Raw genomic sequence first — 17,570 nt, 5'->3', positions numbered from 1 at the left:
TTAGCTGAGTGACTCTATACAAATCACTAAAAGGCAGTATGGCTTAGTTTCCTCAATTGTAAAACAGAGATAAAACCACAAATCTTTAGGGACAAAATAGATTTAATAATTACAACAAATTCCATTTATTCATCACCTACTCTGTGCTAAGACTTATGCCACGTAGTTTATTTACCTAATGTCTAAACCAAATAATGACCATGAAAAGCAATTATTATCATGTTCATTTTGCATGTAAGAAAATTACTACTCAAAGAAGTTAAATGTCTTGCCAAAAGGCACCCAGCTACTGTTAACTTTATTCAAACACAATTTATCTGTCCTTTTCCACTCTGCAACCCTTCACCAACCATAGAATTCTATTCAATTACAAAATCATAATTTTCCTATTACATTGAAATCTCTTCTACTAAAACTCAAATGTTTCTACTATTAACGTATTTAGTAAAAAGCTGGAAAAAAGCCTATTTCAATTAAAAATTAAGAATATACTTACTTCAATTGAGCTAAAAAGAATATGACACCAAAGTTTAAAAACAAAGGGAGGTCTAGAAGAATGCGCTGTCTAGTAGAATGAATGAAAGGCAAGAAGGGTTTCCATATGTCTTCAAAAGTACAAGTGAATAGATAAAACCACACTTCAGAAACAGTCATTCTTAAGAACTTTTGTAGTAAACACTTTAAAATATGAATTCAATACCATTGAAATGGACAAAAAAGAGATATTTCTAACCCTTCACAATATCAACTCATAATGACAAGTTAAAATTTTTAATGACAAATGCCATAAAAGGCAAATATGTTAATTCATGTTATATAATATTTGAAAGCAATGGAACATTTTGTATTAAGAGAAAAATCACGAAAATACCTTGACATTTAATGTAACACAAGCAACATACATATTACTTGGAATTACATGTTAGCCATCCTGCCCAGAAAATTCCAATACATTCTCATTACATTTTAAGCAAATTGAGTCCAATCACTGGTTTTACTAACCTGAGTAATTTGGACTCATGATAACCTTAGAACTGTCACTGTGAATCATTCTAAACTATTTAATAACATTAGAAAGTAAAACACGCTAATTGTACTTATCATAGTGTAAAACCATTTGTAATTATAATAGTGTAAAACCATTTGTAAATCACTGGGATCTTGTATTTTCAACCTGGTCCTTTATAATAAACACAGTATTTATTTCAAAACAAAAATAAGAGCTGAAAATATGTCAAAAGAATTTCATTTAAACCTTCATTGTATTTTATGTTATTTATATAAAATACTGAGATAATAAAAAAATACTTGGCAGTTAAAAAATGAAAGAACATCACTCCTGCACTTTTCAGGAATCTGAGTAAAGACAGTACCAAATTAACATCAATCTATCATAGGTGGTTCCTCCTCATTCATCTCATCCTCTCGTTTGTATATCTGATAAGTATCAGATATACAAAATTACTTTTCCTTTATTTGAGAGAAAAGGAAACTGTTAAAATGTACCAGAACATCAACAAAAAGAAGGAAAACAATAACCATTAACCCAGTATACATGAACCAACTAAAATTCTTCAAAAACTTTTTTTAAATGGAATAATATTCAACCCTGGAAATTTAAAAAAATGTCAAACATTTTGTGGTAGGCAGAATTCTAAATACATCTAAGAACATTAAACTAGGTACTGCTGTGAAGGGAGTAACTAAGGGTTATGAGGTTTGAGGCTGTAACTAAGGTTATGGACCTCAAGGTCAGTAAGAAGACTATTTTGTTATCCAAATGGGCCAATCTAATCACTTGAGTCCTTAAAAGGAGGAAGTTTTTCCAACTGGAGTCACAGAGATGCAACAGAACAAAGAAGCAGGTGAGATGAGGCAGAAGGGGAAGTCAGAGACATGTAAAGCATGAGAAGGAAATCTATTTGTTATTGCTGGCTTTAAAGATGGAGGAAAGAGGCTATATGCTAAAGAACACACATATCCTCTAAAAGCTGAGAAAACCACCAAAGAGCAGAAAGTAAATAAGGACCTCAGCCCTACAACTTCATTGGGATGAACCTGAATGAGTTTGTAAGTGGGTTCTTCCCAGTGTCTCCCAATAAGAGTTCTAATGGCCAACCCAGATTTAAGAAACGTAAATGTTGCAAATAAAGAAAAATAATAAATAGGTATTGTTTTTACGTTAACTTTGTGGCAGCAGTATAAAATGAATATATGAAATCTTTACATCCATTCTTCCTTTTAGACACAGACTTCACAAAATAGACTGAGCAATAGAAGCAAGATGCAGCAGATAGGATGATAGCATGGAGAAGAGAGGATCATAAAACTAGGAAAGCTTGGTTGTCAAAAATAACTTTTTGATAGAGAACCATTAAAGGTTTCTGGTTCCTATAGCTATGCAGCAACTTATGTGAACACGTCTCTTTATACTTCTGATTCCTCAATCCACAGAGCATAGTATCCCGCTCCTATAGGGTTTAACAAGTCCAGATCAAATCAGAATTACAGAAGTTAGAATATCTGGATCTGGTAACACTGTTTTTAAAAAGCAGTAAGAGTAAAATGTGGTAGATTTTGCCAAAACATACTCTTTTGCAGGATTATATTATATGGTACACCTAAGGTTTTGAGAATTCCTCTAACTTAAATCTTCAAAGCAAAACTACTTTCATAATCACATCTTTATAAGTTACTCTTTTAAAGTTTATAGATTATAAAAAGTATTACTAAAACTTAAGAATCTTTCTATATGAATGATGCTTGAGAATTTTATATTTGAAATCAAATTTCCAAAGTCTAATTAAAATGATCAGTGTTTATCATTCTCTGGCAATGTGAATTTTTAAAAAATTATATGTATAATAAAAACTCCAATTTTACATAAAAACTTTATTAATAAAATTACTTAACCAAATACAAAATCATTTAACCATACAACAGCATATATAATCTTCCTTCGAAATAGTATGCTTTCAAAACATGTGAATAATTGAATAACATGGGGTTTTCAATTAAAGCTGTTAAGCCTTAAATGTCATTTGACCTGGAAATGAAATAGTACCATTAATGGAAGTATTCCAAAGAGTTGGTAGAACATTAAATAACAAAACAGTAAGGAAAGTCATCTGCAATATGGCACAAAGATCTCATTTTTAAAGATTAAGCAAGTGGGAAAAAGATAAAACTCTTAAGAACCTCTCTTAAAAATTGTCTCATTTTACTTAAACTTGCATTCAAGTTATTGGAACAGATGAACATGTAGAGATAAGCCAAAAATATACCAGATAGTGTTAAGTGCTTTGTAGAGAATTTAAAACAGGTTGATGTTTTAGAACGGATTAGATGGCCCATAAAACTTATCTGAAAATGTAATATTTTAAGTTAACACCTAAATAATACAGAGGAGACATCATATATATATATAAAGGAGGATGCATATAGAGAGCAAATTGATAGAACAAAGGTTCTGGGGCAGTTTGCCCACTAAAGCACAGTGAACAAGATGGGTACAAGATGAGGCCACAGAAATAGACAGGGGCCAGACTGTGTAGGGTTTATAATTGTGGATGAGGAATCTGAATTTTATTGTGTTTGAGAAGACTTTGATGATTTTATGCAAGGAAGATTTGGCTTTAGTTTCAAAAGGATGACACATCCTTCTGAAATGAAGGGATTGAAAATGAAGCAAAAATTGAAGTAGGAAGAACCAATTAGGAAAGTAGTCCTTTATTTAACAAACATTTATAGTGCCTTTATGTTCCAGAAGCTGTTTAAGGCACTAGGGACACAACCATAAAACACATCATCACTGAAAAAAAATAATGTTGGAGGAGAGAGGGAAGGGAGATGACTTTGGTTTTAAAGTACACTTAGATGACAGGATAAATTTCATGATACTCCAGAAACACACTTGGAGCACTAGAAGAACAGGAAATAAGTTATCTTAGGAAAGAATTAAACAAGGGTGAGAGGGGAAAAAAATTTGAAGGGAAAGAGAAACAAAAGAGATAAGTCCTTATAAGACACTGCAAGAATACTGAGTAAGAGAGATGCCATCAGTAGTGTTTCAGCAGAGGAGGAATATCGTCTAATTTATATTTCAAAAGATACTCTAACTACTGTTAAGAAGTAAGGAAGTAAGGAAGGTCAGAAGCCTGAAAGGTAGTAGTTTTGCTCATAAGAATAATGTAGTAGATTGTAGTGGAGGTGTGAGAAGTGAGTGGATTTTGTGTATATTCTGAAGATAGAGACAACAAATTAAAAAATTGTGAAGTAACTGAGGTGAGAGATGATGATAGATTATTTAGGTTGGAAGTAATGAAGTGAAGTAAATAAATATAGAAAAAGTTTCAGAGTTGAAACAAAAATTACAGATAGATTGGGTATAGGAAGTAAGGAAAAGAAAGCAAAGAATTATTTTGGGTTTTAATTTCAGCAAATGAGTGGATGCTCAGAAAAATCAAAAGTTCTATATTGGTCACATTAAATTTACGATGTCTATTAGGCATTCATATAAAAACATCAAATACGCATTTGGATACGTAAGACTAGAATTCCAGAGTTAGACGTAAGAATTATAAAACTCCGTAGTTTAGAGACGATATTTAAAGCCAGAGGTTGAGTGAGAGCATCTGGAGAAAAAAAATGTATAAATAATGAAAGAAGGGAACTCAGGGCAAGGATGCAATGAGAGAATAAACACACCAACATATAGAAGATATGTAGAAAGCACACAGAAAAGGAAGTGAGAGGACCAGCCTAAAAGGGTTGAGGAATGGAATAAGAAACATAGCAATCAAGAGAAGAAAAAGTATTTAAGAAAGAAATGGAACTTGCTTGAGAGAGCAAAACAAAAGCACAGAAGTCACCACTGGATATAGCAATATAAAAAAACCAAACACCTTATTAAAAGGAATTTTGTGGAACTTTAGGGTTAGAAGTCACAATAGAATGAGTAGAAGATAGAATAAGAGTTTAGGAAATGGATTACTGTGGTCTCTAACCACAGACACATTTTCCAGATGTTTTGGTATAGAATAAAGTAAAAACTGCTCGTAGCTCGGGAAGACACAGGATCACAGGAGGAATATTTTGAGATGATAATATGTTTGTATGCTGATGAAAGAGCCATTAAAGAACACGATTCATGATGTAAGAGACAGAGATAATGACAGGAATGGAGTAAATGAGTTGACCTTTGCCCACAACAATATTCATTCACAGAAACAGAAAAGAAAGCAGAACGAGTAGGAATACCAAAACAGGTAGTTGGTAGGGGAAATGAATTTCCATAATAATGTTTCTATTTCCTCAAAAATGTTACTTAAAAACTATTTCAACTAATTTAAGTAGTAAATACAGGGATAGTTTTCATATTATATCTAATATAGTTATTACTCACCATGTGTATCCAAATTTGGGAATGTTAAATGTTTCAATTGCAAGATAAAATATGATCATAAGCATTTTTCTTGTTTAATGTTTTCATTAGTTCATTATGTATAACAGTAGGGTTCATTTTGACATAATTATACATGCATGAATAAAATTTGTTTCACTTCAATCCCTCCCTTCCTCACTCTGCCATTCCCCTTCCTCTACTCTACTGGTCTTTTATTTATTTATTATTTTACAATTGGGGTTTTATAGATATGCATGAAGGCAGAATTCATTGTGGTATATTCATATATGTAAATAACATAATTTGGTCCACTTCATTCCACAGTTCCTCTCTTTTCCCATCCCTCCTCCTTCCCCCTCAATCCTCTTCCTCTGCTCCACTGATCTCCTTCTTATTTTCATGAAATCCTTCTCCCTTTTTCTTAACATGGACACCAGTATCTTTTTTCAACTACTTCATTCTATACAATCAAAAGTTACATACTGGGGTGGGCCAAGATGGCGGACTAGAGGGCGGCTGCATTTCACGCTGCTCCAGGACGCAGGATTCAAAAGAGGAGATAGTGAGAGACTTGGGACCAACTCAAAGCTGCCGGGTGAGTATCTCCTGTTGGGGAGGCGTCCTGGATGGAGCGGTAGCCCCGGAAGGCAGGGAATTTGTGAAGTGGAGTTGCTCGGCGAGACACCCCTCCCCCCGCTGGAGCGGTAGACACAGACAACTGGGATCATCGTAGAGGAGGCGGCTCAGCACAGCGCTTGGACTTGAGCGGCCGCTGGGGCTCCGGGTGACTGCCTGGGGAGGAGCTGCATGGCAAGCTGTTTGGACCCAGAACGACCGCTTCTGAACACCGGGGGGTTGCCCGGAGGAGGAGGAGAGGCCCAGCGGGTCGCTTGGTCTAGGAGTGACTGCATCAGAGCCACGGGCGGTTGCCAGAGGAGGAGCTGCGTGGCGAGCTGTTTGAACTCGGAGCAGCTGCTCCAGAACACTGGTGGCCTGCCTGGAGGAGGAGAGCGGTGGGAAGGTTGGTCTGGGAGTGACTGCATCAGAACCACAGGCGGTTGCCAGAGGAGGAGGCGAGTGGTGAGTTGATTGGACTAAAAGCGACCACTCCTAAACACCGGTGGCCTGCTTGGAGGAGGAGCGTGGTGAGTCACTTGGTCTTGGAGCCACGGCTCCTGAACACCCGGGGGGCTACCCCAAGGAGGAGGAGGAGGAACAGGGCGGGTCACTTGGACTTGGAGTGACTGCCTAGGGCTACGGGTGGTTGGCGGGAGGAGGAGACCCGAAGTGAGTTGTTTGGACTCCTAGTGACTGCATCGGAAACCGGGCGGCTGTCCGGAGGAGGAGGTGTGTGGCGGGTCTCTGGGTCTCGGAGCTATTGTACGGGGCTCCAGGTGGTGGCTCAAGGGAGGGGCTGCATAGCCAGGCGATTGGTGCAGAGCAGGGTCCCAGGAGCTAGGTGGCTTCTTGCTGGAAGAGCCGCACAGAGACACGCCTAGGGGCGGAGCGAAGTTTCCAGGGCAGCGGGCAGATTCTCTGGGAGAGGCAGCCTAAGGAGACTCGCCTGCGGAGGGTGAGGCTCCCAGGCCCAGGACGTAGGTCCAGGCCCCTGGGATCGTTGCAGAGGAAGACAGCCCAGCCCAGGTGGTAGTTGTAGACTGAGGGGAACCTCTAGGAGGGCAACTGACCAGCGAGACGTCCCCACCGAGTGAGTCTTCCCGGCCGGGGGAGGTTTTCCCACAGGGACGGTAAAACCAGAGACACAGGCACAAACAGGCCTTGCCTCAGCCCGCAGTCTAGTTCCCCATTGGATGACCATTGGTCAACAAGTGGAGGCACATCTGCCCACTAGCAGGGAATATATCCCACCTGAGGGTCACCACCCCTAGAGAGGCAGCTTCTTCGTGGAGCTCTGCATTATCAACCTCCTCCAAGACTTCAGGCTACTGAAGGATAAGAGGGGATATACTAGCAATCTTCAGGGACATTATAAGTTGATAGAGGAAATCTGCAATATCTTAATGACCCACTGATTCCTGAACAATATGAGAAAACAAGGGAAGAAAATGCCCCAAACAAATCTAGATGTTACATCAATAAAATCCAATGACAGCATGGCAGAAGAAATGACAGAAAGGGAGTTCAGAATGTACATAATTAAAATGATTAGGGAAGCAAACAATGAGATGAAAGAGCAAATGCAGGCATAGAACGATCCCACCAATCGACAGTTAACAGAGCAAATTCAGGAAGCAAAAGATCATTTCAATAAAGAGTTAGAGATATTGAAAAAAAACCAAACAGAAATCCTTGAAATGAAGGAAACAATAAACCAAATTAAGAACTCCATAGAAAGCATAACCAATAGGATAAAACAGCTGGAAGACAGAACTTCAGATATTGAAGACAAAATATTTAACCTCGAAAACGAAGTTGAACAAACAGAGAAGATGGTGAGAAATCATGAACAGAATCTCCAAGAACTATGGGATATCATGAAAAGGCCAAATTTGAGAATTATTGGGATTGAGGAAGGCTTAGAGAAACAAACCAAAGGAATGAACAATCTATTCAATGAAATAATATCAGAAAATTTCCCAAATCTGAAGAATGAAATGGAAAATCAAGTCCAAGAGGCTTATAGGACTCCAAATACACAAAATTACAACAGACCCACACCAAGGCACATTATAATGAAAATACCTAACATACAAAATAAAGACAGAATTTTAAAGGCTGTGAGAGAAAAGAACCAAATTACATTCAGGGGGAAGCCAATACGGATATCAGCAGATTTTTCAATCCAGACCCTAAAAGCTAGAAGGGCCTGGAACAACATTTTTCAAGCTCTGAAAGAAAATGGATGCCAACCAAGAATCTTATACCCAGCAAAACTTACCTTCAAATTTGACGATGAAATAAGATCATTCCACGATAAACAAAAGCTAAAAGAATTTACAAAAAGAAAGCCAGCATTACAGAACATTCTCAGCAAAATATTTCATGAGGAAGAGATAAAAAACAAAGAAGCATATCAGCAAAGGGAAGAATTATCCTAAAGGAACTGTCAAATAAAGGAGGAACCAAGATGTGTCAAAAATTTTAAATATGAACCAAATGACTGGGAATACAAATCATATCTCAATTATAACCCTGAATGTTAATGGCCTGAATTCATCAATCAAAAGACATAGACTGGCAGATTGGATTAAAAAGAGAGATCCAACAATATGTTGCCTGCAAGAGACTCACCTCATAGAAAGAGATACCCATAGACTAAAGGTGAAAAGATGGGGAAAAACATACCATGCACATGGACTCAGCAAAAAAGCTGGAGTATCCATCCTCATTTCAGATAATGTGGACTTCAAACCAATGTTAGTCAGAAGGGATAAAGAAGGACATTTCATACTGCTTAAGGGAACCATAAATCAGAAAGATATAACAATAATAAACATCTATGCCCCAAACAGTGGCTCATCCATGTATGTTAAACAAATCCTTCTCAATCTCAGAAACCAAATAGACCATAACACAATAATACTAGGTGATTTTAACACGCCTCTCTCACGACTGGACAGATCTTCCAAACAAAAATTGAACAAAGAAACCATAGATCTCAATAACACAGTCAATAATTTAGACTTAACAGACATTTATAGAATATACCATCCAACCAAGAGCGAATACACTTTCTTCTCAGCAGCACATGGATCCTTCTCTAAAATAGACCATATATTATGCCACAAAGCTAATGTCAACAAATGCAAGAAGATAGAGACACTACCTTGTATTCTATCAGATCATAATGGATTGAAGTTACAAATTAATGAAAGAGTAAAAAACAGAAACTACTCCAACACCTGGAGATTAAACAATATGCTACTATATGATGAATGGATAACAGAAGATATTAGGAAGGAAATTAAAAAATTCTTAGAGATAAACGAGAACAAAGAAACATCATATCAAAATCTCTGGGACACTATGAAAGCGGTACTTAGAGGAAGATTTATTTCATGGAGCGCATTTAATAAAAGAAGTAAAACTCAAAAAATAAATGACCTAACACTACAGCTCAAAGCCCTAGAAAAAGAAGAACAGACCAACACCAAAAGTAGTAGAAGACAGGAAATAGTTAAACTCAGAGCTGAAATCAATGAAATTGAAACCAAAGAAACAATACAAAAAATTGACAAAATAAATAGTTGGTTCTTCGAACGAATAAACAAAATTGATAAACCTTTAGCCACACTAACAAAGAGAAGATGAGAGAAAACCCAAATCACTAAAATTCGGAATGAACAAGGAAATATCACAACAGACATGACTGAAATACAAAACATAATTAGAAGCTATTTTGAAAATCTATACTCCAACAAAATAGAAAATTTCGAAGACATCAACAGGTTTCTAGAGGCATATGAATTGCCTAAACTGAACGAGGAGGACATACACAATTTAAATAGACCAATTTCAAGTAATGAAATAGAAGAAGTCATCAAAAGTCTTCCAACAAAGAAAAGTCCAGGACCAGATGGGTTCTCAGCCGAGTTCTACAAAACTTTTAAAGAAGAGCTCATTCCAATACTCCTCAAAGTATTCCAGAAAATAGAAGAGGAGGGAACTCTCCCAAACTCATTCTATGAAGCCAATATTACCCTGATTCCTAAACCAGACAGAGACACATCGAGGAAAGAATATTTCAGACCAATATCCTTAATGAACATCGACGCAAAAATTCTCAACAAAATTTTAGCAAATCGCATACAAAAACATATTAAAAAGATAGTGCACCATGATCAAGTGGGTTTCATCCCAGGGATGCAAGATTGGTACAACATCAGGAAATCAATAAATGTAATTCACCATATCAATAGACTTAAAGTCAAGAATCACATGATTAATTCAATAGATGCAGAGAAAGCATTTGATAAAATACAGCACCCCTTCATGCTCAAAACACTAGAAAAAACAAGGAGAGTGGGAACATTCCTTAACATTGTAAAGGCCATCTATGCTAAGGCCATGGCTAATATCATTCTAAATGGTGAAAAACTGAAAGCATTCCCTCTAAAAACCGGAACAAGGCAGGGATGCCCTCTTTCACCACTTCTTTTCAATATCGTCCTTGAGACTCTAGCCAGAGCAATTAGACAGACCAAAGAAATTAAACGGATACGAATTGGAAAAGAAGAACTCAAACTATCCCTATTTGCTGATGATATGATTATATACTTAGAGGAACCAGGAAATTCCACCAGAAAACTTTTAGATCTCATAAGTGAATTCAGTAAAGTGGCGGGATATAAGATCAATGCACATAAATCTAAGGCATTTTGATACATAAGCGATGAATCTTCAGAAAGAGAAATTGGGAAAACTACCCCATTCACAATAGTTTTGAAAAAAATAAAATACTTGGGAATCAATCTCACTAAAGAGGTGAAAGACCTCTACAATGAGAACTACAGAACACTAAAGAAAGAAATTCAAGAAAACCTTAGAAGATGGAAAGATCTCCCATGTTCTTGGATAGGAAGAATTAATATTGTCAAAATGGCCATACTACCAAAAGTGCTATACAGATTCAATGCAATTCCAATTAAAATCCCAATGATGTACCTTGCAGAAATAGAGCAAGAAATTATGAAATTCATCTGGAAGAATAAAAAACCCAGAATAGCTAAAGCAATCCTTGGCAGAAAGAGTGAAGCAGGGGGTATCGCAATACCAGATCTTCAACTCTACTACAAAGCAATAGTAACAAAAACGGCAGTATTGGTACCAAAATAGAAAGGTGGATCAATGGTACAGAATAGAGGACACGGACACAAACCCAAATAAATACAATTTTCTCATACTAGACAAAGGGGTCAAAAATATGCAATGGAGAAAAGATAGCCTCTTCAACAAATGGTGCTGGGAGAATTGGAAATCCATATGCAATAGAATGAAACTAAACCCATATCTCTCACCATGCACGAAACTAAACTCAAAATGGATTAAGGATCTCAGAATCAGACCAGAGACCTTGCATCTTATAGAAGAAAAAGTAGGTCCAGAGCTTCAACATGTCGGCTTAGGACCAGACTTCCTCAACAGGACTCCCATAGCACAAGAAATAAAAGCAAGAATTAATAACTGGGATAGATTCAAATTAAAAAGCTTTCTCTCAGCAAAGGAAACTATCAGCAATGCGAAGAAAGAGCCTACAGAGTGGGAGAAAATCTTTGCCAATCATACTTCAGATAGAGCGCTAATCTCCAGAATCTATAAAGAACTCAAAAAACTCTACACCAAGAATGTAAATAATCCAACTGACAAATGGGCTAAGGAAATGAATAGACACTTCACAGAAGAAGATATACAAGCAATCAACAAACATATGGAAAAATGTTCAACATCTCTATTAATAAGAGAAATGCAAATCAAAACCACCCTAAGATTCCATCTTACCCCAATTAGAGTGTCAATTATCAAGAATACAAGCAACAACAGGTGTTGGCGAAGATGTGGGGAGAAAGGTACACTCTTACATTGCTGGTGGGGCTGCAAATTAGTGCAGCCACTCTGGAAAGCAGTGTGGAGATTCCTTAGAAAACTTGGAATGGAAACACCATTTGACCCATCTATCCCACTCCTTGGCCTATACCCAAAGGACTTAAAATCAGCATATTACAGAGATACAGCCACATCAATGTTCATAGCTGCTCAGTTCACAATAGCCAGATTGTGGAACCAACCTAGATGTCCTTCAATTGATGAATGGATAAAGAAAATGTGGTATATATATACAATGGAATATTACTCAGCAATAAAGAATGATAAAATTATGGCATTTGCAGGCAAATGGATGAAACTGGAGAATATCATGCTAAGTGAGATAAGCCAATCTCAAAAAACCAAAGGAAGAATGATATCGCTAATAAGTGGATGATGACACATAATGGGGGGTGGGAAGGGTTAGTGTTGGGGTTGGAGTTGGGTTTAGGGAGGGGGGCAGGAATGGAGGAAGGAAGGACTGTATAGATGGAGGGGAAGGGTGGGAGGGGAGGGGGGAAGGGAAAAAATGGCAGAATGAATCAAACAACATTACCCTATGTAAATTTATGATTACACAAATGGTATGCCTTTACACCATGTACAGACAGAGAAACAACATGTATCCCATTTGTTACAATTAAAAAAAAAAAAAAGTTACATACTTGTAACTCTTAAAGTAGTTAAAATGCACTTTACAAATTAATGGCTCAACTGTAATGAACTGTTTAAAATAAAAATTAGTTAAAATAGGTTTGATATAACCTGATTATAATGCACATTTATTGTTTTGTACCAGCACCTCTTTCTCCTACTTCTGGAAATAGCTCCTTGCCTATCCATGCTTTCTTTTTCAAGAAATTATAATTCCACATATTTCTGGTGGTATAACTATAGTGTGGACATGCTTCCCAACTGAACAAATCAGACCTAGTATTTTGATGGTGAAAATGTCTTTTTCCCCCTTGTATCACCAGTTTGAAAATATGACTCAGGAGGTCAGCAGCCTTATCTTACCAGAATATTAAGACAAAAGACAGCATACAAATTGAAATTAAAATGAGAGTCTAAAAGCAATGTAAGAGGCAAAGAAAGATAAAGACACAAAGAAAATGGGAGAAACAGAAAATTTTGGCATATGGAGGAAAAAAAGAAAGACAAACTACAAGTCTTAAACAGAAAAGTCTACTGATTTTGTCTGAATTCATGAAGTCAATTGGCCCAGAAGCCAGCCCCCTACTTCATCCTTTCTGAATACTGGTTACATAATCCAAAAAATTCTCCTTCTTCACTTAAGTGAGTTTGATATGGGTATATTATTCACAATCAAGTCTGGTGGATAAAAATTCTGCCACACATATGTAAAAATTATCTGCTAGATAAGCATTCTATCAAAGATAATTAAACAGGGACATTTCCTCTCCATAACAAAGGTAAAGAAAAACAGGGTATTTCCAGACTCATTTCCATAAACCCATCACCAACCAATCAGCAGACCAGTTTGAAATGAAACTCAAAATATCTGTGTGTATGCATGTTTATTTTGGTGAGGCAGAAGACAGGGATCACATGAAGAACTGCCTTGATCAACGCTATGGGTTGAGTTGAGTTCCCCCAAAAGATATTTTAGTAAGTTCTAACCCCAGTACTACAGCATATGAACTTATTGGGAAATAAGGACATTGCCAACATAGTTAACTATATTTGAGGACAGTGGGCCCCAAGCCAATATGATTTGGTTCCTATAGAAGAATACAGATAAATAGAAAACAGAGAATTTCAAGTGTCAATGAAGGCATAGATTCAAGTTACGCAGTCACAAGCCAAGGAACACCAAAGATAGCCAGTAAACCATCAGAATATGGCAATAGGCAAGCCAGGATTTCCCAAAAGATTTCAGAGTATGATTTGCCAACACCTTGGTTTCAGACTTTAAACCACCAGAAAGAACTGTGAGACAATTAAGTTCTGTTGTTTTAAGTCACCTGATTTGTAGTATTTTGTTATGGCAGTTGTAAGAAACTAATACAGTAGGTTACAATAGGAATAAATGTGTATATTATACAACTATAAGACTTAAGGAGACTTTTATGTTAGCAATTGCCAACAATATCCCCACATACTGAAAACAAATTTGTCTCTTTTGTTATTAATAAGAACACAGGCTTTGGAGTTGTGTTGGAATTCTATCATTTACTAGTTGTGTGATCTTGTTTCCTCCTCTATAAAGGGAAATAAAATAGCACTTCATAGGTTGTTGTAAAGATTAAAGGAGTTGATATGTGTAGTATTTAAATTAATCTCTGGCATACAGTAAAAGCTGTTTAAATGTTAGTTGTGATAATATCATTATGAACATTCAAATTTAAATAAGAGTGTGCTCACTAGGGTAAAATTAATAACCTAAAGCTAAGGGTCAATTTCTCAAAGTAATACTGACATACCTAAATACAATAATTTATGTACTAACAAGAGAATGATTATTCACTACCTCAAAGGTTTTCACATAAGGCCTATTATTTTTTCAACTTCATAAAACTCTGTGCTAACTACTTATTTATTAGAGAAATTCTAATTTAGAGAAATTATGTATATTATATGAATCTTACTTGAGTATAATACATGTAAATTATAGTTGAGAAATGTTCTACATAAAATTTTATAAATAGATGCATATATATATATATATATATATATGTGTCAGGAGCAGCAAATCATTGCTTTGAACTCTACAGCCTTGGACAGCAGACGCTGCTTCTGGGAATCTTTCAGTGAAAAGGTGCTGAAAGATAGGCTTACTTGCAGGTGACCATTGTTAAAGGGGCAGATTCCATGCCTGGAGTGGAATTTAGGGGTTCGATAGCTTTGAATTCAAACACCTGCTGCCCTGGGGTGGAAGAAATTAATAGCCTTGAGGTGCCAGCTCTTCAGAGTTAGAGAAGAGACAGCCAAGTAAATAAGCCCCAATTAGCCTGTTTCTGCTTTGAAGAAGTTTTTATCACAATAAATCCTTTTGATGTTTTTTGCCTATAAAACAAAGCAAGCAGGAGTCTCTTTGTCAGCGGTCAGACCCATCCGGCTGACCAACCCACCAGGACCTGCATTTTACCTATTTTCGTGTCCTTTGTCCTTATTTCTTCTATTTTTCTTATGGCTTTTAATTTTCTCAATCTGACTCACAGCCTGCGTTTGGTAAACTGTTCATTCACTGTGCAGGATGCAATGATATATATATATACACACATATATAAATTAATAGAAATTTAAGGTTTCTATTACTTATATATACAAATTAATATTATTTATATAATACTATTTTTATATTTATATATAAACTAATAGAAATAAATGATTTCTGGGGAAAACTGCCAGAAAACTATTTTAACTATGATGTTTTCCATTTTCAACATAATTCTAAAATCTCATTTACTAATAGTAAAGATTCATTATTCTTGAATGAGTCTGTACTTTAAGTAAAATCCTTTCATTCTCTTTCCTTAGCACAGTTTTCTCCAAATTTTTCTTGAGAAGGTGGAATTATTTCCAACTGGTGATAACAATTCTTCAGTCAGTATAATCTTAAAAGGAATGGCAAAACTATACTGTGAAATTTATGATTTAAAATAAATTTTCGGTTTTTGTTTGTTTGTTTGTTTTACACATGGCAAAAATTACTTGTTTTGAGGACTTTACTTCCTAAGATTATGGTATCTGTGCATGTATTTTAATTTAATTGTCTAAATTTTCCACTGAAGTCTGATTATAAGTAGTACTTGCACAGTACAAATTTGGCACCAACACTTGATTATCTTTTTTGTAATCTTCAAAACTGACAAATACCCAAAGCATTTTCATAAGAAAATAATTTACAAAACCTCAAATACCTTTATTAAATATAGGATGTCAATTAAATAGCAAGTGTAATTCAACATTACACATGCTTATCCAAAAGAGAATTATCTTTTAAACCAGGTAAAGATTATAAGATAAGAAGAATAAAAAACAGAGACCTTACAACATTTCTAAACTAAGATCACATAAAATAAAATGTTAATTAAAACAAATGATTCAGATTACTGGTTGGTCTTGAAAAGTACTGCACTTACCCAGAGCTTTACATGCAAAGAGAGCCATGGCACTTTGCAATCTATCAGGTCTTAGAGCCTGTACTACAAGAACCTAAAAATAAAGCACAGAATATTTTTAAATAATAAATTTCCCAAATGACTTTAATTTAATAATAATTAATGTTCACTAATTCAATAAATGTTTACTAAAATATGTGTATCCATCATTGTTCCATAGTGTTTACTATGCTTAAACTGTCACAACAGGCATATGCAAAGACATCATTTTAATATCCAGAATATTACTGAAATTCATTTGCTTCCTCAAACCTATGATCTAAACTAAACATGAGGTTAGCTATGTCTTCAAGATCTGAGAACTAAATAGCAGGTGAAAATAAGAGAATACAGGTAAAACATTTCTGGTGACAGAGATCCTGCCTAAAATCTTCAAATCACTACTATTATGTTAAAATCACATATATCTACATTATTCTTAGATGTTTATTTCATTCCTATATGGTTTGTACTTTTCTATTTTTCATTTTTAAGCACACTTGAAAAAGAATTCAGTGTATACAAAGACAAAATGAAGACAGATTCTACAGTCAACAGTCTAGAAAAATGGTTAAATGCAAGGGTCATTTCATAAAACATCAATTTCTAGAGAGCTCTTCCACTCTACTCTTTTGCCTAGCCACAAACTGAATGGAACCTATCAGTAGATTTCATCATTCTGTTTTGATAGAACTCTAGAAAATGAATAAAAACTAAGGTAATTGGTATCTTAGTTTCTTTTAAAATCATTTTTCCTATTACAAGATCTCATTTGGATCACAGACAAAAAGAATAAGAAAATCTACAATGGGAGACACCCTATTTAGAAATTTTGCAAGTAATTTGTCTAGATAAGTTGGTAAAAAGTAAAAAAAAATCCTTCCACAAGCCATTAAAGGTTAGATAATACCTTTAAAACCAAGTTTCTTTAAATGATTTCTGAATTATGACATATTAAATATTTTTTTGCATTTTTATAACATTAAATATTACCTGCTGAAATAAGGAAACTTTCTTTGCAAGAATAGATGGAAACTCCTGTTCACACATTGAATTATGATAATAAGTACGCCACAGAGCTACATCTTCAAAACAGAGAGTCTGATAAAGACTAGGAAGAGCAATCTAAAAAATAAAAAATAACAACATATAATGAACTACATGTAAATATGTGAACATGTACATATTTTTTATCTTTTAAAAAAATGCAAATAAAACCAACTACTAATGGGTACATATTGCTGGTTTTCTGCTTTGTCTTCACTTATCTAAGATGTCTTGATCATTTCTAGGTCAGAAACAGTAAGGTAGACTCATCCAGTGTTAATGCCAGAATTAAATAAAACATTTTCAAAGTAGTACTAAATCAATACTCATAAAAGAAATCTTTTCTCTACATGAAAATATTTATACCTAGCTATCTCCACCTTGTGGAGAAAAGAAATGCTGTCACTAAAAATCAAGTACAAAATTTTAGGGATTGCTGCAATTGAATTCCA

General features: G+C 35.4%; 1 protein-coding gene across 1 annotated transcript in view; it reads right to left on the bottom strand.

Annotated features, from left to right (window-relative positions):
• Dync2h1 (dynein cytoplasmic 2 heavy chain 1) overlaps window positions 1-17,570 on the bottom strand; it is a 374,205-nt gene that overhangs the window by 164,398 nt on the left and 192,237 nt on the right. The window contains 2 exon segments of the mRNA XM_047518130.1: window positions 16,054-16,126; window positions 17,065-17,196. Of these exon segments, the coding sequence (XP_047374086.1) occupies window positions 16,054-16,126; window positions 17,065-17,196 (205 nt within the window).

This window comes from Sciurus carolinensis, chromosome 11, assembly GCF_902686445.1.
Source record: "Sciurus carolinensis chromosome 11, mSciCar1.2, whole genome shotgun sequence".
Taxonomy (NCBI): Eukaryota; Metazoa; Chordata; class Mammalia; order Rodentia; family Sciuridae; genus Sciurus; species Sciurus carolinensis.
This window is presented reverse-complemented; position numbering and strand designations above follow the sequence as displayed.